General features: G+C 46.9%; 1 protein-coding gene across 8 annotated transcripts in view; it reads right to left on the reverse strand.

Annotated features, from left to right (window-relative positions):
- The window catches only part of Frmd4a (FERM domain containing 4A), a 611,671-nt gene that overhangs the window by 4,533 nt on the left and 582,130 nt on the right, over positions 1-25,008 (reverse strand). For 6 of the 8 annotated variants that reach the window (XM_052729402.1, XM_052729398.1, XM_052729400.1 and 3 more), the window contains 8 exons: positions 22,792-22,925; positions 18,140-18,262; positions 14,494-14,722; positions 11,934-11,990; positions 8,421-8,664; positions 7,563-7,727; positions 5,728-6,611; positions 3,867-3,963 (listed from right to left, as the gene is read on the reverse strand). In XM_052729402.1, coding sequence (XP_052585362.1) covers positions 3,867-3,963; positions 5,728-6,611; positions 7,563-7,727; positions 8,421-8,664; positions 11,934-11,990; positions 14,494-14,722; positions 18,140-18,262; positions 22,792-22,925 — 1,933 coding nt within the window. Of the gene's footprint in view, positions 1-1,765; positions 1,838-3,866; positions 3,964-5,727; positions 6,612-7,562; positions 7,728-8,420; positions 8,665-11,933; positions 11,991-14,493; positions 14,723-18,139; positions 18,263-22,791; positions 22,926-25,008 lie in introns of all 8 variants that reach the window. The other 2 variants (XM_052729399.1, XM_052729403.1) reach the window with 2 other exon arrangements.

A 25,008-nucleotide genomic window follows, 5' to 3' on the forward strand; every position in this document is an offset into this window, starting at 1 on the left:
TTAGTTAGGACACTGGTCCTGGGTGTGTTTTGGGGGTAAATGAGTGGATGATGCAGTTATACTCATTCTGCAAACAATGTCTCGCCACTGCGAAACTGGCTTTTGTAAATTGTGTCAAAAGAACCAAGAACTTTTAATGGGAAAGGTGGTTGGATTCTGCAGGAGACGTGCATGGCTCCAGGGAACGGTCCCTTCATAGTGCTCTTACGCCTACCAGAGGGAACACGTGACCTATTAAGTTCTCCAGCCACACTCACTGGTTCAGAGATGGCCCTTGACTTTGAAAGCATGAGGCTATCTATTTCCTCGATGTGGGGATGGAAACAGCTAGGGAGCTCGGCCCCAGCTTTGCCTCGGCTTCCCAGCTTAGCAGCTTATACATGTTCATTTGCTTAAGCTTATCGAGTTGGCGTCTCTTTCCTGTGCAGCAAATACTGGTACAGCTTCCTAGAAACTTCTAGAAGTTTGTTTCTGATACAGTGATGTGGGCTCAATCATACTGTACATTGAGCACATACCAGAGGCTCTGAGAAGTCATGCGTTACTTTGTTTCACTTGGAGTGTCTCATACAGTATCACCTGTTCATACCTCTAGAACACATGTTGGAAAACACCATCTCACACAGCCCAATGTCATAGAATATATCTGAATTTCTTGTATGTTGGATCCTAAATAGTCTGGGGTTAAATCACTTTTAAAAAAGCGAGTAATAACTAAATATTGAATGATGCCATATCTCCCTGTACACTGTGAATTGAGATAGGGGTTTTAACACACCAAACCAATGGGCTGGACATATTTGGGTTAGTGAACAGTGCTGTGGGCCAGTGGTCATAAAGCCAGGGTAATAAGACTTCTGTGTCATCATGACTCCGCTGGCCAAGGTGTGAGCTGCTACCCAGCAGTATTATCTTTAGTTTATTTTGAACTGATTAAACCATATTCCCACATGAGCTTTTTAAGTCTCTACCATCACTCAGCATATTTTAATCCTTTCATATAGGAAGAGAAAAATAACTCAAATTCAAAAATGTTGTGCCATCATTGTCTCTCAGTCCCCTCACTGCCACCAGAGGATGAGCTGTCCACCTTCCTCCCCTGCTTTCCTAATCCCCATTTGGCCAACTGTAAAAATTGTTCATGGTCTCATCCTGTCCTGCATTCCAGGCTAAAGCGCTCCTCTCTCTTTACTGCTATATGGGATTCTTCGCTCTTCTCCCAAGCCCCGCTGGGATCCACACCTGTGCTTTTTGCTCTTGGAATGGTTTCTCTGCCTTAACTGTAGTTCTTCAAAGCCAGGCTCACGAAGTGTGTGTGAGAACTAAAAGGCATTTCTCGCCTCTGGGCCTTTTTAGCATTTTGACTTAAATTTGTAGAGCACTCAATACTTCTATGTAAGCACTAAATACTTACTCAGGGCTTAATTTTGTTTTAAACAACAGTGATGCTGTTTTCATAGATACTACTTACAAACCTGGTAAACAACAAACCTCTACAACTTATTTTTTGTTTGTATTTAAAGCCTAGAAAGTCTAAATATACTATGGTGATTTCTTCTGGGAAGGAGAATGTGGACTATTCTACATCTGATGTAAAAACACACATCCAAACACATAGCTCCACATGTATCTAGAAATAAAACATAAAAATAATAGCTTCCACACCATTCAGACATTTCCTACTGGAAACTATGACATGGGCAGAAGCAGCACATCTGGATCACACACTCGTGGGCAGTAAGAACAAAACGTTCCCTTACAATACCTCTATTCATCAGTACTTTGGTGAGTTGGAGACTCAGACCCATCCATGATGGGAGAGTTTTCTGTTGCTTCTCTGAACAAAGGAGAGCGGAAGGAGGAAGAGAAGAGAGTTCATGTTACATAGAAGAACCGGCACACAGGATTAGTAGCTTATTAACACCCCGGAAAGACCCACTGGTTATCCGACACAGTAAGAGGCATGCAGAACTTTCAGTCTCCATCACTGAGGGACAAGACCTCATTAGTTATGTTAGGAAGGCAGGTGGTGGCAATTTTTACCCATTGTCTTGTTTTCTTATCACATTATTCTCGAACAATTCACAATCTGGCAAAACACTGGACTTCAAGGACAGTATCTTTTTGTTTCCAGTTTGTTTCGAGCTCTCACTGGCTACATGTGATAAAGGAGGCATGTACAAGGGCTGACTTGAGTGAGCGGGGGTGGGATGGATGCTTGTAAATTTCAGAGCCTGTTTATTAACCAAGTGATACAGTCATACAGTTGGAGCAGATAAAACTGGGTATGGCCCAGGAACTTGCGAGGGTCCACAGAGGATTCCAAGAGTCCTATTTGGATGCTTTGGTTTAGCCATTAGAGGTATACAGATGTGTCACTCTTGTATGAATTAATCTTGGGAGACTCTTAGACCCTAAGCCAGGAAGCTGTCTGACTTCAGGGGCTACAGTTGTAGAGAGGATGGTATGAACTAGTGTTGTCAGTGACTTGTAACATAAACAGAGAGGTAGCTACTGGCAAACGCCACACTGGGGAGTGGACATGAGAAATGCTGTAGTTGTAGGCTGTGTGTTTTCTTAATTTGAAAAGAGTAAAGAGGCAGCATGGAGTGCTTCAGTGAGTGTCTAGTCATGGATCCTAATGACCCAAGGGCTCATTTAAATACACCCAATAGGCCCACCCCAGAGCTTCTGATTCAGTTTTGGGTAGGCCCAAGAAGATCCCAGGTGAAGCCCAAACTTCTGGCCTAAGGTCCACATTTTAGAACCTACCAGAAAAACATAAGGTATATGATTCATTGTCTCTGTCTCACTTGTAAACCCAAAAGATCTAGATCCTTCCCTTGCCAGGGAGCAGACAGAATTCCATGAAACTCATTTATGTTTGGAAAAGCTGTCAGCCTTTGTGTTCGTGTAAGTACTCAGGGTTAGCTCTCCTCTTCTCCACTAAAAATGAAGGTTCCAGAAAAGGCCTGGTGTCAGCTCTCTGTAGATAAATGTGGAGGAGTAAAGATGCCAAGCGTGGGAGCCTGAGCAGTCAGTGGAACCAGCTGTGGGACTGTGGTTTTCTCATAATTCAGCTCACAGCTGTCAGATTTCCCCAGACATGCCCACCAATGCCCAACAGCAAAAGCTGCGGATTGAGCTGGATATGGGGCCCATTTCCAGGAACCAACAGGTGTTGACAGAATGTAACATCTGAGAGGCATCAACAGAAGAGAGGCTCGGGTAGAAAGTGACAGCATGTGATAAGAACAAAGCAGGATACTTGTGTCTGCTTGACCCTTTGACAGGTCAGAGCATCCTAACCAGCCACTGCTTCTGCCCGAAATCCACACTTAAAGCTACAAACAAAAGCTGACTTCCAGTGTCCGTTATTTTGCTGTGTGCAGCCTCTACTTAAAGGTCTCAAGGTACAGGATCCCCTTTGCTGATGGAGAACTGCTTAACCTAGACAGGAGCCCTTTTTTCTCAGGATGCATCCCGATAGTAAGACAGTGACCACACTGAGAAGCATTTGGCTCAGGGTACTCCCTCCCACCCTTGACAGTTTTGCGTGGCATTTCAAGTTGGCCTTGGAAAAAATCCAACGCTGCCTGGAATTGAATCCACTGCTTTGTTTGCCTGCCTACATCCCAGGAAATCACTACCTGCTTTTAAATAGAACCACGTAGAATTCATCCCCGTCGAAGACAGTAGGCCAGCTGGGGAGAAGGGGACAGCAATATGGGGAGATGCTTTTGAAAGGAAGCCTGAGCCGCCTTGGCACTCATTCCATCCCTCAGCTCAGTGCTGCTGCTGGTCTTCCTAGCTAGTACAATTGAGAGCCCAGAAGAACCAAGCCAACGCTTCGAAGGACAACTCACCCAGTCTGCCAGGTCAGGATGTGGTGGGGACTGCTTGGTGGGGTGGCCCCAATTTCACTTGACGGTGTTGAGCTTCTCTGGCTCTGAGGTAAGGCAGCTGTATGTAGTTGGTGTGGGAAAAGCAGGGGAAGACAGGTCAGATGAAGGAGCTCATAACTCAATGGCAAACCCCGTGGCAGACCTTCTACAATTGCTAGACATGGCCTTGTAGGCAGCGTCTCTGACCCCATGACATAGTGGGGAAATACCTTGGTACCCTAAATGTATTTTCTCCTAACTATGTTCCTCCGTTCTGACTGAGGCCACAGGATGGCTTCTCCAACTGGGAATGGGAAGCCCCCATGTTCCTGTGGTGGAGACCTGAGCACGGAGGGCTGCTTCATGACATTTTAGACGTGACCCCTATGTGAGGATCATGCTTTATTGTAGGAAGGGCCTCCAAAAAGTCCTCTGCTGTCTCAGATTTTCCAGCTGCTACTTCAATAACCCTTAAATGAACAGAGTTTTAACAGCTCATCCAAATGTAGGTGTTCTACCATAAGTAAACACATAGAAATCTAGTTAGGAGAACTTAGCACCAAATAAATCCTACTTAAATGCATCCTTTGCATATTGACGGGTGGGGTGGAATCCTTTTCTTCTGTCAACCTCAGATACAATTTACTAAAATATTAGTAATATCTGCCTGCTATCATTTAGTAAAGCATATCCCCACGAACGGCAATTTTGAGAGGATGAAGCAATCCTATCCTTTTGCCATTGGTACTTAGCCAATGGATCTAAGAGGACCAGAAGTGATCATGACCTTCTGATGCTATGCATAATGTATCCATTCTCAGAATCTTGCTGGGAAGCCAGTGGCTTGGTTTCTAAATAAAGAGAACAGGAGGAAGGTGTCAGACCTTATAGGCCATGGTGCACCCAGGACTGCCTAGGTCACTCCTGGTCTAGTCTCTGGCACTTGTTTGGCGTGTATGCGCTAATGAAAAGGGCAGTGGGGATATGGAGGCAGAATGTACTACCACTTCCTTCCAGGCTCCAAACTGCCTTTCAGATGACATGCATCCCCAGTTCTTGGTTTTATTGTACTGCTTACTCTTTGTCTCAGAATCCTCCCTCTTTTTCTGCCTACTAGAGGGAAGGGTTGTAGTGGGGTTGTTGGTGGTGGTTTGTTTTTACCACTCTCTAAGTGGTATGAATATACAAGTGAGCATCACTGATGTAGCAAAGGTAAATGCTAAGCTAATGTTGGTTATTAGCATTGTTATTTCATAGAGACATTTCTTAAGGGAAACGACTGTTCTCCCATCTTTTGCTTAATTTGGCACTGCACAGTGCTTTGGGTTCAAACTTCAGTGTGACACAGTATCAAGGATACTGAAAGCACCTTGGTGATTTCTGTGAAAAAGAAATTACTTTGTGATGGTATCATGACATCATTGGAATAGAAAAGCCAGGAGCAGCCAAGCTACCTATGTAGGACAGCTGTCAGGTTCAGAGAGTAAACACTTCTTCCCCTAGGGCCTCAAGATCCAGGACCTACTTTCAACCCGGCCTTTCTTGGCAAGGTTATAACTCGGGTCTCTAACGTACTAGAATTTTTCTTCACCAGGAAAAAGGCGCACCCTTAGCAGGATAAACCCCGAGACCTGACATCACAGGGCTTTCTGCCCTTAACTAGAAAGGCTAACGGAAAGCTTGCTCTGTGCCCCGGTTAAGGAAGGAAGCAACTCGAGTGGTGGGATGAGAGCCATGGGCTTCCCACATTCCATAGCAAGGCCTCCAGAATAAATGACTCCTTTTCTTGGCTGCAAAGTCTAGGCAACCTACAGGCTACCCAGGTCGCCGGCACTCTGCTCACCTGAGGTGGCCTTGCACATCTGGGGCATCCTGGTGACCCTGCTGTGCGCCACGAAGGTGCTCTGGGAAGAGGTGCTGTACTGGGAGCCGCTGTCTGAGGAGGTGGAGCTGGTGTGCGACAGGCGGCTGTGCTCCTTGTGCGAGGCCGTGGAACGCTGGTACCACTGGCGCAGCTCGTCGGATACCGCAGCACGGCCAGAGCCTTTGTCGTGGGCGCCGTCACGCCCCAACGAAGGAGTCCGCAGGATCTGGGAGCGCGATGGTGTAAGGCGGCCTGCGTCGCCCTCGTCGCCACCCCCGCGCCAGCTCTCTTTGAACAGACCGCCAGCTGTGTAGGAGTTGGAGGTCTTGAACTGCGCCTTGACGCTGTAGTGGCCCTCCTGGTCACTCTCCAGGCTGCGCACCACCACGGGTGTGGCACTGCCCTCAATATACAGTGGGTACTCCTTGATGCGGTACTGCGAGCTCGGCTGGCTCTGGCTGTGCAGGTACACGCCGCCGCCGCTGCCGCCCGCGCCTGCAGCCCCACTGCGTGCTGCTAGGTTGGGCATGCTGCCAGAGCTCGCCGAGCCCAGGGCGCCTGCTGCCCGCTGCCGCTGCCGCTGCCGCTGGCGCGCCTTGGATGGAGAGTCCTCAGCCAGCGTTGAGTAGTTGGCGTTCATCTGTGCCGGGTAGTAGTGCTCTGAGCTTGAATGGCTGGTGCACGAGGAGCAGTCATCCATGGGATCCGAGCCATTGCTGCTACGAGTCCTCGGAGTGTAGAAGTCGGGGCTCCCGGTGTCATTCTCTGAGCCCAGGAGCTTGCCCTGGGATTCCAAGCTGGAGCTCCGATGCCTAAAGTGCAGTGCGAGGCTGTGCAGTCTCGTGGGACTGATGTCTACCGACCTGTGGGGAGACCGCAGGGTTAGTCTTGGGGTTCTGGGTCAAAGGGTCCCATGAAAGCCATAGGACTGGAGTGTAAAAGCCTATGAGGCTCAGGGCCTCTAGCCAATGGGTTGCCCTAGAAACCCAGGTACTTCCCTAGGCCCCAGGTGAGGAAGGGAGCTAAGAGTCCCTGGAGGCGGAGTCAGGGAAGTGGAAGTACACCTAGGATTCACACAGGGTTTCCTCTAAAAAGTGTTGACCAAAATCAGTAACAAAATGTCTAACAGAGGCTCTCTCTCTGATTGAACCAAATACTACTCTGAAATGAATGCCAATGGCTGTTTCCTATAAGGACTCTAAAATGGAGGGTTGGTGAAACATGGAACCCCTAAACATGAACGATACAAATACCTACCAGTAGTATCAAGACTTTGCCTCTGAGCCACTCTGCTTATCCACCAATATCAATCAACAAGAGATAGATAATGGTACCAAATGCTAGAACTACATATGCATATTCCTAGCGACTCCTGACTACATACAGGCAGAAGTATATAACCCTTACCAGTGACCTGCCATGATCTGGCTTTACAACATTAGAAAAGGATTGTGAGTCAGTGAAGCCATTTTCTGATCATTTTAAATGTATGCTTTGAGACATTAAGATGAGTCCAGAACAGATGCAGGCCTCATGAGAAAGGTCTATGAGGAACGGGGAGCAGACATTAGCCTGGGATATACAAGGCTGCTGCTCTTCCCACATTAACTGGGCTAGTTTTCCTGCCCTCTCTCCAGGAGACTGGAATTCTCTGGCTCCACAAGTCCCTGGGTCTGGACAGTTGGCTGGATGAGTGTTCAGGGTGAAGTAGGCAGGAGTCTGACTCTAGCTCACCTGTTCTTGGGGCTACACGGTCTCATTGTACCAAGGTGTGGACCAGAAAGGCAGGTAGTCTGAAGGCCCAGCAGACTCACCTTGTGGAATGAACGTAGTGGGGACTCCGGACACGCAGGTCTGGGGTGGATGGCATGCTAGACTGGGAATTCCAGTGTGGGAGGCCTCGGATGGGGCTGTTCTGCAAGGAGCTGCTTACTCCTGCCTCAGTACAGCTTCCTGTACTGGGGAAACGCTTGTGGCTGCTGCAAGCAGAGGAAAGCCATGCTGGTCACATAATGTGGCACCTTTCCCCAGTGGTAGGGGCTGACTAGCTTGGGGCAGTGAATCTAACTGTAGGGAAAGCTTACCCAGGACTCCAACTCACTGTCCCACTGGAGGGGGCTCTGTCCCCTCCACCTCTGCAGTCAGCACAGCGTATTGTTTTCCAAGAAACAAAATTCCTGTTCGGGCACCCTCTTGGGGCTGTGTGATTATGGAAAATGGAGACAACAGAAGCAAACCTGAAATGTCTTCCAAGTCGTCATCTCTACGATGTTGATATTAACCTAGTAATGAGCTGCTAATGTGCATCTTGCATTGCAGCAGCTTGGTTCCAGAAATCGGCTGGAAGATGGTTTAGGTTCTGCACCACCTTGGGGAGCCTCTGATTGGACTCTCCTTTGCCATTCTGGAATACTGCTGGCTACAATTTCCTAATTAATTCCTGTGGAATTTAACGGCATTAAAGCCATCTGCCAACAGGGTGATTGTGAGCCAAGCCATTGGTATTTTCCCTTTGGATGACAAATCTGTACTTCTGTGAGGCTGACGGCAGAGGGCTTTGTGAGCAAAGCTGAACTACTCATCCTCTGGGAATACCGTGGTGGGTGGGGCCACCTTTCGATTCTGCTTAAGCGCAGCCAGAGACCTCATTTGGGTGTCCCAACCCAACTCACCTGGAATGACTGTGGGAGGAGCGTTTCTTCACCTTCTCATAAGGCTCGTCTAGAGAGGACTCGCTCCACATTTTGGGCTTTAAGGGTGACTTGTCATAGTCGGTGCGGTGATAGTGCATCTGCCTGAGCCCCTCCAGGGACTGTGGGGGAGGAGGCCTGTTGTGCGAGGAAGATGGTGGCCGAGGAGGAAGTCCCTTGTGCGGAGACTGTAGGGGGGATATTGTGCTGGTAACCTGAGAGTCTTCTGCATAGACAGATAAGAGGAACTGATCAGTAATCATTTCCACAAACCCAGAGATTTGCCCCAGACCACATCAGCACCTTGGAGCTACACATCAAAATATGTGCGATGACCCTGCCTTGACTACAGAGCCTTAAACAGGGCAGTAAGTATCACTTTTAGTTAAGTGTGAATAAAGTCTGAATTGGATTCACCAATTCAGTGATCACTTCATACTAAACTGGCAAACGTAGTATTTAATGTTCTAACTTTTTTTTTTTTTTAAATTGGTGCTAAGGAATGAACCCAGAGCCTCACACATGCTAAGCAAATGCTCTAGCATGGAGCTGTGCCATAATTTATGTTTGAAGAGACACTAGACAGATCTCGTTTGCTTTGGGGGGAGGAGTTAACCTTCCTGAGGATTTTATCGGCTCTGTTAATCACTGTGTCCTCAGGGTTAGAATGACAGCTGGCACCCAGTAGGTACTCAATAAATATTTGTTGGAGGAAAAAAAAATGAAAGTATATCTGTCAAGTATAATTAAGTGCTGGCAGATCTGGTTCTCTACCAGCCGCGCTTCCCTCACAAGCTACTTAAACTCTTCATAATCTTTTCTGGCATATTAAATTCTGTGATACTGGGATGGAGCCCAGGGCCTCATGCATGCTAGGCAAGTGCTCTCCACAGAGCTATATCCTCAGCGCTGATCAAGGTGTTTTGGGGAAAGAGGGTCCCAGTCCCAATAGCACCCTACCCCTGCCATCTCGGGTGCAATAAATGGGCTGGATGACTTCCAAAGGAAGCAAATCCTTTTAGTCAAAGGAGACATCTAACCAGGCATAGTGACTCTTGCCTGTAATTCCAGCATTTGGTAGATGGAGGCAGGCAAATCAGCAGCTCAAGATCAGCTTCAGTTACATAGTGAGTCCAATACCATTCTGAGGTACCTAGGACCTGGTCCAATTTTAAACAAAACAATCCCCAACCAAAAGGTGCCATCTGAGCTGGGCGGCAGCAGTGGCGCATGCCTTTAATCCTAGCACTCAGGAGGCAGAGGCAGGCAGATCTCTGTGAGTTCGAGGCCAGCCTGGTCTACAGAGCGAGTTCCAGGAACGGCTCCAAAGCTTTACGGAGAAACCCTGTCTCAAAAAAACAAAAAACAACAACAAAAAAGAGTGCCATCTGGAAGGAAATGAGCTATGGGCAGGCAGATAAGGAAGGAAATTAAGAAACATGGAGGTGAAGGAAATGGTTATGAGCAGGAGGTGCCACTCAGCTGGGGGAGAGGGCAGAGCGAGCGAGCGAGGGAGGGATTGGAGTGAGCCTAGATAGCAAAAGACCTTGAATTCCAGATAAGGAGTTGGGATTTGGCCTAAAAGCTACAAGAAAGCTTTAACTTAAGCATAGATGTGTCGGTGAAAATACTGTTTAAGGGCCATCATTCTGGCAATTTTCACCCTGGGAAAAGCAACAGGAGAGACAAGGGGGATTATGAAGAGATATGGTGATGGGAACCTGAGGTGCAGTGGCGTCGGAAGGAGAGGGAATGCTCACAGGGAAGGGGGTGGGGGGCTAGAGGGAAATCCCACCACCACTCATGAGATCCTATATCCACTTTCAACTCTTGATTTTTTTCATAGCCTAATTCTCAATCCCCAAAATTCAAAGGCCAGCTATCTGCCCTGGTCTTCCCCTGCTTGTCCCTCAACTCAGACAGGAGGAGTCCCTAGCAAGTGAGAGCCTCAAGTGGGAACACAGGACACAAGAGGAGGCAATTACAGCTGTGGGGATGTCAGAGGCCGAGGACATGGGGCAAAGCTGAAATCACGATGTCTCCAAATTAGCTAATGACTACGTACAGCCCTGGAGACTCCCGGTGCAAAGGAACTTTGTCAACTTGTTCCTTCCTCAGCAGACCAGGGTGGCAGGGATCAATGGTAGGACTGGGGGGGGGGGGGGTCTCGTTTTCCAAACAGGCTTCTGTGTTCTCATGGAACACCATGTCTTCCCCATCCACTTAATGCAGCAGACAGTAAAATTCGACAATCTGATTTCTTATAGCAAGGCCAAGACAACTGGGTAACTAGCTCCCCAGGCTTTCTCCCACATCAAAAGCAAACGTTATTATTGTGGCAATTATCATGATTACTGTGACTTGGGTAGGCCTTTTATGTTTTCTGTCTCAATAGCCACTTACCACTGGCTGCCTGAGGTTTTCCTAGAGGGCAAAAAAAATTAACTACCAGTTAATAGATTTCCATATAATTAGTGCCCTCATCGTCCAATGTTTTGGTTTAGCAACCACAGGAATAGCTTAGAAATGGTTCTAAGTTTGGAATGCTTGCTTCTGCTGAAGGGTTAGGAGGGGCTTTCAACTCTGATTTTCTAAGACCTGAGCAAGAAAATATCCTGGCAATTGCCAGATTTGAGAATTCAACAGGAAATAAAAAACAGTTTCCAAGGCTGTCCATGTCACTAAAGGGACATATCTTCTGTCTCAGAGAGGAGCAGATAGGCCAGCTCCTTCCTGTAGCTCAGACTCTCCCAGTAGGTCCCAAGCTTTGTTGTGTAACCCAAATCAATGGCTACCTCTTTCCTTGTATGTTAGGACTGCCCAAAGGAAAATATACGTGATGAAGAGTCTGTTTACATAAAAAATTTCTACCTGTTTTGCCCATTGTTTTGTCCTGAGGGTAGAACCCAGGGCCTTGCATCTAGGCAAGTGCTCTAGCACTGAACTCTACTCCCAGGCCCTTGTTTATTTTTAGACACAAGCTCTTGCTATATTGTTCCTGTTGGCCTTGAATTTTTCATCCTCCTGTCTCTCTTTCCACCTCTCATGTGCTGGGGTTACAGGATTAAAGCTACCATGCCAGCCAAAAATATTCTTTGGCTATTATAAAAACAAAATTCCACTTCGTGATTATCACTTGGGGTGTCCAACCTTTTGGCTTATCTGAGCCACATTGGACAAACAATAATTGTCTTAGGCCATACATTTCCAATAGTGTCCAACCCATGGCCCACAGGTTCTCAGGGCATGCATATATGCATTTTCTATGGTACTAGGACACAAGAGCTGCAGGTTGGATAACCCTGGGAAACAGGTGTCAATGTAACATTCACTGTGAGCCCAACAGTGTCTCCTGGGGGAGGAAGGAGCCTGCCACGCGTCCAGTCCCTGTCTCAGCCTGCCTCTTTCCTGTCTCTAGCCATTCCCAGGCTGCCTACAGAATAATCTGGTTTAACCTGGAGTCCACTTTTAAGAGCAGGGAATGGGGAAACCTACCATCTTCAAGAACAAGGGCATCCGAGAGGGAGCTGTCTTCACTGGCGATATTTCCATCTAGAAGACAAAAAGTGAAAGTCTCCAGGGTTAATACATTCTGGAAACAAAGCCCTGTGTGCAGGAAAGAGCAGCCTGCAACACTCTCCCATCTTTTCTGCATCAGCAAGGAAAGAAGCCAGGAAAGACAGACATGGTTGGGTGTTTCCTTTGACAGTCCCTATGGTGGGTTGTGAGCACACCCTCCCCACCCCAGCTCCGCAACGGGTCCTAGTCTTTGTGTACTTATGTTCTTGTTCACCAGATACTGTGGCTTAGCAATCATAGAAAGGTGGTGGGACCTGGTTAAGCCACATCATTGTCCTAGAGCAAACTCGGGACAAGTACCAGCCGAACCAAAGAAGTCAGCAGCTGTTAGTCAACAGATACGAAACCAGGGGAGGGAACTTAGTTTTGCTCACATGGTAATAAATGGTTTCTCAATGAACTTAAGTCATTAGCAGAGAAAACAAGCGTGCTAACTACAGACTCCATCTCTCCAAAGCTGGTTTTTATAGTCACCATTCAATTAAGAACATGCCTGAGAGGGGACAGTAAAACAATCCTCTCTCCCACTGGGGAAACTGAGGTACTCTCAGGAAAAGAGGGGGTTTGTCTGAAGTGACTCTACTCTCTGGGAAACGTCAACAAAGGTCCAAAGTCTTCAGATTCTGAGTGTATCATTCAACTCTTGAGATGAAACATTCCTGGGGATCTAAGGAGCTTGCTCCCTCGCTCCTAACGCAGATGGGCCTCTGTGATGAAAACATTACTCCACTGTGGCAGCAAAGCAGGGAAGGCGGATTCTCGAGCAGTTAACCAAACATGGCTGGAGGCTTGCATGGGAGGTATCAGGAGCTGGCACAGGTAATGATTTAGACGCCAGTGCTGCCGGCAGACCCAAGAGAATAGCCTTCATTCAGGCTGGCCTCAGAATGGGCTCCCCTAGGCCACCTGGTGAGATGGGTACCCCCAGGCTGCTCTTCCCAGCCATAGCTCTGATGGTTCTTCTAGATGTTTCCACAGAGCAGGGAAGTTCAAACGCCTTTGAGGAGGCCCCCAAAGAGGGATGACAGAAAAGGGCTGACTCACTGTAGCCCTGTTAGAAAGTGGGGGAGAGTTCCACTTTCATGGCAAAGGACGACAGAATAAGATACAGAAAGATGGGCACTTCTGAGTTCCTAGAGCAAAAGGATGACTTTTATGGTCAGCCCTATCCCTCCCTCCCAACTAGGAACTCACTTTCTCCCTGTTATTTGATAGATGAACTCCAAGGAGACAGAGGGCTTTGACTTTGATATCTTGTAATCTCCAATCCACTACTGCCTCCTTAGTATCCCCATGTTTTCAGGAGACAGATCTATATCTATATCTATATCTAGATATCTAGATATCTAGATATCTAGATATCTATATCTATATCTATATCTATATATATATATATATATATATATATATAACACAGGTTATCATTTTCCCCATTTTAAGTGTTCAGGGGCCTTAAGTACACCAACATGATTACACAACCACACCACCACCCATCTTCTCCTTGGACTAGGGCTTTCCTTTCCCAACTAGAAACCTTGCACTCACCCATTCCCACCGCCACAAAGCTCTCGGAAACCCCTGTGTCAGTTCCTGTCTTCTTAGAACTAAGGTATTCTCAAGACGTGTACCCTCTGGGAGAGTACTGACATACATTACCAAGAATTCGAGGAACTGGAGAAAAGATGGTAACAGTGGGAGAGACCTGATGCTTGTCGGTGGATTTGAAGGCATTTCCTTCTAGTTTACATCCTCACCACCATGCCTGAGCCTGGATCAGAACATGCACTCCAGACAATCCACGAGGGACAGTCTAATACTTCACACTGCAGTTCTTAGGATAAGAAGCTCCTGCTAGCCGGGCGGTGGTGGCGCATGCCTTTAATCCCAGCACTCGGGAGGCAGAGCCAGGCGGATCTCTGTGAGTTCAAGACCAGCCTGGGCTACCAAGTGAGTTCCAAGAAAGGCGCAAAGCTACACAGAGAAACCCTATCTTGACAAACAAACAAAGAAGCTCCTGCTAATAGGATTAGCTAGAGGGGGACAGACGGGGGACAGGGTGGTGGCCTGAAGGACTCACTCTAATACCCTAGCTGTGCCCTTTGCCTTTCTAGTCTTGGGAAAAGAGGTTAAGTTTCTGAGCACTGCAGAGTTTCAGCTATGTTGAGGCTGGGCTGGGCTAGCACAGTAACTTCCATAGTTCATGGTGACATCTGAAAAGAGAGCTGGCTTATCCCTGCAGGTTCCCCCAGGGCAAGTGTCATAAGTGACATGGAGGTTCTGTGTATGGTCTCTTTCATCTGTGCCTCCACATGCACTTGATTATTAGGATGGAGTGTTGGGCTTACCCCTTCCCTTTCCTGGATGGATGATAAGGTACACGGGTAAGAGGCTATTTAGATCCTGCAAGGATCCAGATTAGGACCTAACAGGACCTGGTTGTCGGGGAGCAGGGAAGGAGTTTGTGGGTGGCACTGACCGTCTATGACTAGTGACGCCCTCTGGGTGGGTTTCTTCCCTGACTTGATGCGGTTCTCGTTGATTGCATTTTCAATCTCCTGCAGCTTTTTCAGTGCATTCAGGTAAGAGGTTTTTCTCTGCTTCTTCAGTTTTTTGCTGACATTGGGGTCACTGGCTAGGCGGCGGGCAGCCTCGGTGATCTGGGACTGAATTGCAAACTCTCGTTCCAGACGTTCCAGCTCAGCTTCCTGTGGGAGGTAAAATCAATGCTTACGGCTTCCAAAGATCCTGCTGCCCAACAAGACCTTACCCTGCCCGCCTTTAGCCCAGACCTCTGCCCCAGCTTTTCCAATCTTCCTTTCTCCCACCTCTACCAAGGTCTGTTGAAGACCAAGCCTTAGAGGAAATTCAGAACCCCCCATTGCTATCCTTTTCTTTTTACTTGGGGCATAAGACACAGCATGACTTCTGGAGCAGCCTTCTGTTACTGTCCTCTCGGGTTTGCTCATGCGTGGACATCTCCTGATCCTCCCACGCACGCCCTCTGTCATACATCTCTGTGTGTCTCATGTTCGGACACATCCCCACTCACCCGGGTGACTTCTGGAAGCTCTTTCTGTAAGCCCTAACTCCTCTTTTCATACTTGTGTGTTCATAAAAGCCCTTCTGGGCCCTCTAAGAGGCAAAGATGGTGTGGGGGTAGATAGTGAAACCACTTTTCCCCCTGCTCCTTGGATAGGTTTTGGACTCTCTCCCTTCCTGCCTTCTTGTGTAATTCCCTCCTATCTCTCTCACTTCCTTTGGCCCTTCTATCAAGATGAGTCTCCCCTGTGTTCTGGGCCTGGGAGAATGAGGCTGTGATGCCAGATTTGCCTGGAAGACCCAGAAGATAGTGTCCAGATGTCTCCTCTGCAGATGTACACACACTAGGGGTGGAGGCAGATCATGTAAATGATCTGTAGATGAATGCCCTTTAAATATCAAGCAGTTCGTTTCTTTATTTCTTCCCTTCCCTGGTTTTAATGCTTTGGATATAGACTAGCCCTCATGTTTGGCTACCAGCTGCTGACACTGTTTTAGAAAGCTGTGTAGCCTGGAGGAAGCGAGTCCCAGCTAGAAGAAGCAGGTGACTGGGAATGTGGTGGGGTAGGAGAGGTTGGGACTGATAACTGTGCCTGCTGCCCAGCTTCTCTGTTTCCTACTGCTGCCAAGATTTTTTTTTTTTTTTTTTTTTTTTTTGGTTTTTTGAGACAGGGTTTCTCTGTGTAGCTTTCCTTTCCTGGAACTCGCTCTGTAGCCCAGGTTGGCCTCGAACTCACAGAGATCTGCCTGCCTCTGCCTCCTAAGTGCTGGGATTAAAGTCATGCACCACCACCGCCCAGCTGCTGCCAAGATTTAACAAGGCTCACCAAGTGCTCCAGCCTCCAGGCTCTCCTCCATGGTGAAATGATAGTCCTGGAAAGCATGGGCCAGGGTGTTGCTCTTGTCAGGCATTTTCTCATAGTGTCAAGACAGTCAGCTGATTTACTTTGGAACTACTTCATCAAAGCTGGCTCTAAGCAGCAAGAGTCACTCTGGAGCTCGAGTATCTGGTGGGTGCAAGGGCACTAGCAGCCTGGGTGCGTTCTGGGAGCTCATAGGAGATATGGACTCCAATAAAGCCCATACTACATAAATCTATGATGACCACACAGTGGCTTCTTTTTCCCAGTACCCACACATGACCATTGGAGACCACATATCTTGCCCTAGATGATTTGCAGTTACGTTAAAGTTTGACAGGGACTGACCAAACTAAGGAAGAGGAGACTGCTGTGTTTCCTGGATTCCACATGTCTTCCTCTTACGGTAGTCCGACAGTGTGCCTCTGAGCACAACAGGCCAAATCGGGAGAGCAGGGAGTGGGGGTGTCTACTAAGGAAAATATTCTTTGCCTGATTTCAATGACTTTTGAGCACTCCAAGTCTAGAGGAGGCAGGAACCAGGAGTGGGAGGAAAAAGTAAGGGCTAAAAGGAACCACTTAGAGGGACAATAAACTCCTTCCAGATCCTTCCAGTGCTGGCCACACTTGTTCTCTCAGAGGAAGAAGGATATCAACATGGACTCCTGCCCAGAGCCTTGGGACAGGGACAAAGCCTAGCCTGTAAATTTGGGCTCCCAGAAGCAGATGTTCCTGGGCGGTTATGATAACTCTGGTCCAAGACACTGACCCTGAGATTTGCGGGTGTCTAGAACAAGTCTTGATATTTCAACTGAGTCAAGGACAAGACTGAATGCCTTGTCTGTGGAAATGGTCATATGGCTAGGAAAGCAAATGGGGATCCAGGAGAGCTGGGGCAGCACAGAGCAAGAGTGAGCCTCTTCCTGTCGGAGGAAGCTCTGCAGAATTCTATCTGCTTCCGCTTACGAATTTCAGAAAGATGCACAGGGGCCAGCAAGGCTTTCTCAGAGCTCTAGAGTCAGCGTTCTTGAAAAGTAGGAAGGACTGCAATACAACAGTGGGAAATCCAGGCGTGGAAGGGCACTCATTTAAGGTGGGGCGCTCTTTTTAAAGCTCAAGCCGTGATGACGATCCAGCTCGGGAAGACAGCTGACACATGGTGCCCTAAATCACGCCCCTCTTTTGACATCTCATCTCTATTTCCAGCAGCTGTTTGCTGAGCATCAGGCATGTGTTAAGTATCCAGTGAAATGTTCTTCTAGCTCATTTAATCCTAGTGATAACCCAGAAAACTCAGCACCAAGAACTTGAGCATAAGGAAGAGGAAGCGGCCTGATTAGGTATCACTTTGGATGAAGCATTCGGGGGTACCCAGCAGGCTTCCAAGGATCTGTAACTATAGGCCACAGGCATAGGCCTGAACGCATGTCCTCCACCTTCACGCTGACCTTGCTTTAGGAGACTGTCTTTCTCCAAGTTCCTTAGAAAGCTAAAAGTACCTTGCTTTTCTCTCCCTTTGTGGTGGTAACTCTTCATTGTCAAGTGTCTGAGAGGGATTCCTAGACTAAGTTCACTGGAGTGGGAAGACCCTCCCTAAATGTCGGTGACACCAGTCCACAGATGGAGGAAGCGAGCGGAGTACAATGCTCATCGTTCTCTGCTTCCTGACTGCAGATGCAGCATGACCTGCTGCCTCATGCTCCTGGCCATGCCTCCCCACCGAGACTGTGTCCTCACCTGTGAGCCAAAGGAAACCGACCTCCCTCCCTCCTTTGTCTTCCTCCGCTCTTGTCAGGACATTTTATCCCCACAACAAGACAAGTACCTAATGTACTTTGAGTCCTGAACTTGTCTTAAGACTTCTATTTACTAGCTTATTAATCAGCAACTCCAGTCAGAAGACATTTGGGAAGACCTGAGGCCTGAAGGTAAACCCGGCTTTTTGTTTCTCTTTAACTTGGGCTGGGTGCTTTGTCTGTTATTTTTGTCAAGACAGTATCTTACTGTGTAGCCCTGGCTGTCCTGGAACTCACTCTGTAGACCAGGCTAGCCTCGAACTCACAGAGATCTGCCTGCCTCTGCCTCCCGAGTGCTGGGATTAAAGGTGTGTGCCACCGGAAACAATAAAGAAATTATGCAGAACCTAGTAGCTCCAGCAAGTGGGGCAAATAAGGATAATGCAAAAGGGATAATGGGAAAGACTCCACCACCAGAGGAACGTACCTCTCCTTTAGGCAGAATTTTCTGTTCATCTAGCTTGAAGGCTGTCCCAATTCTTCTCCGAACAATAGGTGGTTCCTCTCCTGGATCCAGGGGATATTCAACAGGCAGTTTGCCTGTGAGCTCCTGCATGTGCGGAAGAGCATTCAGAGAGGTTGTAAATCGGCAGAGGACACGCTTGTCTTTGTTCCAGAACGCACAGACCTGATGATTATGTGAGACCCGTTAGCCACAAGCACTATGCCTAACTAAGAGTTCATGATACAGCTGGACCTGATGGTAGAGATCTGCAACCCAGCTGCTCAGGAGGCTGAGGTAGGAGGGTCACAAATTCAAGACCAGGCTGGCCAACTAATGAAACCCTGTCTCAGAAGACCCCTCCAAAACAAAACAGCCCTCCTCAAAAAGATTTGCAGATAGAGTTCAGGGGCAGCCTGCTTGCGCAGTACACATGAAGGAGGCCCTGAGTTCAATCCCCAGTGTTGGGGGGGGGCATGAGGAAGAGTTCACGTTATGAAATTTAGCTTCTACCAAAAAAAAAAAAATGAGTAAGCAACTGAGGGCAGACGACACTCCCTTCTCTACAGAGCAGATGTGCTTTGCGCTTCCCCCTCCCCAGATAAATTTCTGTCAAGGAAATGAGCTTCTCTTGGACTTTACAGTAGTCCGTTTTCATTCATTTGCTGATCTAGCGAGTGTCTCCTGTGAACCTACTACATGTGAAGAAAGGCTACAGTAGCAATCGACACAACTTCTCTGCACGTGGGTCAGATATTCCTTCTTGGAAACTTAAGGGGTTTTGTTGTTTTGTTTTTTGTTTTTCTCTCTTCCCAGATGAGTTTTCTTACGGGCAGTGCCATCTGTATGGCAAATGCCAGGACACTGCATTATCTAAAAAAGACTGAATATGCCGACCACCATTCGACGCTGGCCCCATACTCAACGACAGCAGGTTGACCTTAAAGACCTGTCCAGGTGTGATGTTGCAAGCCTATATCCCCCAATACTCAGCAGGACTACGAGTTCAAGGCCAGTCTTGGCTACATAGTAAGACCTTGTCTTAAAAAACAAAACAAAAAGGGCTAGAAAGATGGTTCAGAGGTTAAGAGCACCAACTGCTCTTCCAAAGGTCCTGAGTTCAATTCCCAGCACCTACATGTTGGCTCACAACCATCTGTAATGAGATCTGGTGCCCTCTTCTGTATACATAATAAATAAATATATCTTAAAACAAAACAAAACAAAAAACCCCTAACTTTTATATGAGAGTTTTAATTAAAAACCAAAAACCAAAAAACCAAAAAAAACCCTGAACAGAAGATTTATATATATATATGCATATATATGCATATATATTTTATATATGTATAAATTTGCTATATACATATGAAAGAAATTCTGGAACTCTGTCATAGGCACAATGATAGTGAGCAGATGGTAGATTCAACAGTGACCCTGGCCAGCATAGACGATCTCAAGGATCGCTCAGAATTAGAAGGCTGGGCAGGAGTGTGCTACATCTGACTTGAATAAGGATTGGTTTAAGTCTGCAGTTAACCCACACTGTGGAAGCCAGATAGAATGGCAAGAAGTCACCACCGCCCGACACTAGAAGAGGCCGGAGACACCACTCTGTGCATTCAGCAGGCACATCTCAGCAATGCGAGCTCTGGCTTTGTGGCCCTCAGTCAATGCAGATGCCACAAGGGGGGCTGTGAGGAGGAAGAGCTCAGAAGTGTCCTCTTGAAACTCTGTCACCCACATAGAGAGCTTTTGTGTTCGCAGCCCAGGCCTGAGTGCCCACAGCAGGAAAAGTCAACTCACAGGAGGGGCCCCCACCCCCCAAGCCCTTCTTCCCGCGTGGCTGGCTGACTACACCAGCATGCGTGTCTATGTGGTATGTGTGTGCACAAGCAACCCCCGCCTGGGCGCCTTCTGCGTTCACAGCACTAGATATGGCTCCTTGGACCTTTTTTCCTTACGGAGGCATTTTAGAATTTAAGAACAGGATGCCCCCCCCCCCCCTGTTTGGATGGCTGCCTCTGCAATATTCTCTCTTAAAAAAAAAAAAAAAGGGTTCAAGTGTTTCTCAGATTCTCATATGTTTATTCTGTGATTTCTTACCTCCTCCCTGCTTAGGCCTTCTACAAATAACAACCTGCTAAGATTGTTATTTTAACATATATAAATAACAAACTGTCAGGACTTCCTGTTCTGAAATGTATAAAAAGGCAGAGAGAGGTTGTTAACATTGCCATGGATTTGTACCTCTAAAGTGTCTGTGGTTTCAGTCTATATTTTTAAAACGAGGCTACTGATTTTCCATCATCTGCCTGAAAGTACCTAGGTCAAGGTCTCCATTCTCCAGATATTCAATCTGATTTCATAGGTAACCAGAACTGCATGGTGGGGAAGTAATTTAACACATGGCTACGGGCCCTCTTGCTGTAGAACACCAGAGCTCCCACACTGCCTCACTCTAGCTGCTCCCCTCCCAAGGGGTCAAATGGCACTTCCTGCTACTTGAGCCTGGAGGGTCTATGAGCAGAAAGTTAGCAGAGGGCCTCCGAGGCCCCTTTATCTCACCTGTGTCCAGAGACTCGGGTGGAAATAAACATATGTGCACAAAGGCCTGGCTGTGGGTTACTTCTGCCTAAGTTATATTTTCTGTTCTCAAAGTTATAGGAAGCGGGAGTTCTTGTTTTCCTTATATTGGGTTTGTGAAACTTTTATGGTACATGCTGGTCTTGCCTTGACATGTTTCTTACATGCTGTAATGTATATTCTTTGCTTGGTTTAGGAACTTCTTTTATTAAATACAAAACAAGGCTTTACAAATTATAAAAGGCAGACACCAAAACCCATACTTTTTTCTCTCTCTCCTTCAAGCATAGTCTTTATAAAAAATGTTGCTAATATTTACAGTATCACATAGCACATTCCCCCCAGCCAGGCCCATGGCTTTCCTGATTTGCAAAGGATTTGTGCTAATGTGGTTCTGCCTTGAGCGAGCTCCGGTTTAAATCAATCCAGACATAATTAAGCCAAGTTGAAATGTAATGTGATCTCACTCTACGGCCCACTGTTTCGTTCTTTCTGCTGCAAAGCATTATTATTTGGGGGGAGGGAATTCACCTCCTGGATTTAGTTAGGGACCTTCTTTATACTTGCCATTCGGAACTGTTTACCCGAGGAGCTTTTGGTCATGGTCTGTGGAGCACAGCCACTTCCAGGAGAGCAACCCCACATTGTGCTCATGTGAGGCACATGCACATGTGTGTGCGTGTGTAACACATGCATGACTGTAGATGGTACACTAAGGAGTGATGTCTACAAGCACTGCTAACAAAGAGTTACGGAATAAACATTAGAAGGGAGGAATGGACATTTCTTTATTTTTTTATGTCATGTGCACTGGTGTTTTGCCTGCATGTATATCTGTGTGAGGGTGTCAGATCCCTGCAACTGGAGTTACAGACAATTGTGAGCTGCCATGTGGGTGCTGGAAATCAAACCTGGGTCCTCTGGGAGAACAGCTAGGACTCTTAACCGCTGAGCCATCTCTCCAGCTCCCCCCCCCCCCCTCCAGGAATGAACATTTCAATAAATGTCGAAGTGGATTGTGGGAGCCTCTACAAACTTATTGAAGTTGGGACCCATCCTCACCAAAACAGGCTGAAGGAGACATTTTCTGTGTGGGGAGTCGGGGGTGTACACTTGTGATAGGCCGCATGCGGAGGTCACAGGGCAGCCCTTGGGTATCAGCTTTCACCTTCCACCTTGTTTGAGACAAGGTCTCTTTTGTCATTTGTCATTGAGTACACTAGGCTGGTTGCCTCCCATTAGACCATAGAGATACAGGCGTGTTCTACTCAGCCAGGCTTTTAGCTAGGTTCTCGGGATTCAACTGAGGTCCTCACACTTGCTTTATCCCTTGAACCATCTCTCCAGCCCAACGCAACATTGCTTTACATAAAACATAAACGAATCACTGCACTGGGTATGTAGCTCAGTGGAAGGACACTAGTCTAGCATGCAAGAAGCCATAGGTTCAATACCCCATAGCACAAAAATAACAACAACAACAACAAACCACCACCACCTCCCCACCACCCCCAAACTAGGAAGAGAGTTCATTCTCAAGAGGAAGAACTCTTGAAACAGTAGATCACCAGGTTTAAAGTGACTACTGTGTATCTCAGGGGACATCCTACTGTCTTTGTTGACCTCTGGTGATGCTACATTGTGTCCAAAGACAAACTCAGAAGCAGCAGAAGCTTTCCCAGCAATAAACTGAGGCCTAAGCCCCTGCAAAGGAAGGCAGCCGTAGGACAAACACAGAATGAGGCAGTGTCCTGTGAGGACATGTCCTGTACACTGTGGTATGCCATGCATGTTTTTGAGATTGGTAAAGTGACTTGTCATTTAGCCTCGGGGCGTCTGTGTGTCATACATAAGATTCAACTAGTGACTGCTTTAACTGACACTGGTGTTCTCTTGATAGCTTGCTTCTAACAAAGTGTATCATTGGAGGTGAGGGTGTTGCCAGCACTGGGGAGAGAGAGCGCTTGTGTTAGTCTGTATTGTCTCCACCCTGTCTTTTGTCCATACGGAAGATGTATGACATGACAAACAACATAGACTTAATTGCTTACAGCTTCCCGGAGACACAATCTCTTCAGTTCCTCCAGCCTCTGGCGCAGCGTCTCCTCCAGAGCTTCCTGCCTGGATTTCAAGGCAGCCAGCATGTCTTTCTTGGCCGACTGTGAGCTATCTGACTCCTGAGAACCTGTCAATAAACAGCAGGGTTACTAGGCGACTGACAGGGGACACACATCTGGACCGCTAATGAATTCCACTGGAGCTCACACCGCGGATATGGGATTTACCCCGGGACTCAAGGAGCGTGAAATGAGTCAGGTGTGCGGTAGTGTTCCAAGCATGGGGGGTGAATTCCAATACCACATGGGATATATAGCTACTTAGAGGACTGGCAGGAAAGCTGATGTTCTTGACCAAGAACGCTGTCATTTCTGATTATCTTGAGACATGTCACATACCTGTTTTACTCTCACCAGCCAATTTTAATACATTTTACACGAGGAAGGAGGGGGAGGAAAGTTCAAATAAATGGTAGTGATTTCAATTCAGGTTTTAAAATTTCTTTTGTCTACTGGAAGATGCTGATTTTTTCTTAGTGCAAAGATAATATCTCTTCATAGTAAAATATCTGAAAATATAGACAGGTATAAAAATAATTGATAAACTAGTCACCCAGAGATAACTCTCATATTATGTATTTTCTTTTGGCCTTTCCCCCAAGGGACACATGCACGCACGCGCATACACACACACACACACACACACACACACACACACACACACACACACACACACACACGTGAACGAATTAGTATTTTGTTTACTATTTTATCTTAGTGCTGTATCCTGAGAAAATTCTCTCCTAATGCAGGGACTATAATATAGAGGGATGCATAGTTTTCAAAAGACTTATACATATTTTCCATGCTTTCCTGGCTAGAATATCTGCATGATGATTCAAACAGCAGGCTGCTAGATACGAAAACTTTTTAGAAGGCAACATTGTGAACCAAACAAAAGAAAAATGGGCTGAAAATGCCAACTGGAGGAATTCAGAGTAGATCAAAAGAATACTTCCAAGGCCGCAGTGTCTGGCTCCTGGGGCAGCTTTCTTGTAAAGTGAGGTTAGTAGCCCTTTCTACCTTGATAGGGTAGGGAAGCAAACTGATGTCCTAGAAAAAGCCAGGTTAATGGCTGCACCACTTCTCACATCCACACTAGCAGAACTATTAGAAATAAACAGGTATTACTGAATATGCATCAAGGGGGCTCGGACCATACCACCACCAGCAGCATCCAATCATCTCACATGCCTAGAAAGCTGGTTGTTGGTCTGTAACCTCAGTTTCTCAGGATGCTGAGGCAGGAGGAAGACAAGTTCAAGACCAGCCTGGACTACAGGAAGTCAGTTCAGAGACTTAGATTGACATAGTTAAAGTTGACCATCTCTACAGTGGAAAGTGTAACACCTTGCTAGGAACAGCTAGAACTATAAATAAATAGAGAGACTACTGTGGACCTGGATCCAGATGTTAATGTTTTACAGATGGTGATTCCACCATGAATTAAACAATATAACACGTGCCATCCTAATAAAAATCCCAGCAGGACTTTGTGGCGGTCGGGGTTGGTGGGGTGGTGGTAGTGATGGGAGTTAGGAACTGCATTTCCATAAGAGACAACTAAATGTTTGGATAGTTCAGTGACCAGGCAAAGGGCTGGAGGCTGACTCGATTGGTAAAGATGTCTCGGAATCCCAAGACATTAGAAGACTTCTGTGCCTTTGCACAGAACAATTCTGCAAGACCCAAGCATGGACAAACATGCTATCCTATTCTTCAAGGTCTCTGATCAGGACGCCCATATCCCCTTCATTCTCATTCTCCCACATTCCTATGATCCTAATAAGGAAGAGTTCTCAGTGTCTAAGTACATTTTGACTCTGGCTTAAGCTTTGTTCTCTTCCCTTTCTGGCCCATTTGAGCTTGAAATTGAAGACATCTATCACCGTAAGGACAAACCATCTTTATGCATCCCCAGGAGCAAATAAATATTGTCAGTTGTATACTTGGGTACTATAATTAAATTGTATCTCATTTTAGTTAAAAAAACAACAATAATAATCCATGGCCTGTATATCATTCCGTGATGGAAGCTACCTTCCGAGTTTTGAATCATGTTGTAACTCTTTCCTGAGTTTTTGACTTCCTATAGTTGCAGGTGTCCAAATTCAATAGCAAACTGCAGCAAACACTTGATCCTTGCTGAGA

This window comes from Peromyscus californicus, unplaced genomic scaffold (assembly GCF_007827085.1).
Source record: "Peromyscus californicus insignis strain IS unplaced genomic scaffold, ASM782708v3 Scaffold_8__1_contigs__length_139910024, whole genome shotgun sequence".
Lineage (NCBI taxonomy): Eukaryota > Metazoa > Chordata > Mammalia > Rodentia > Cricetidae > Peromyscus > Peromyscus californicus.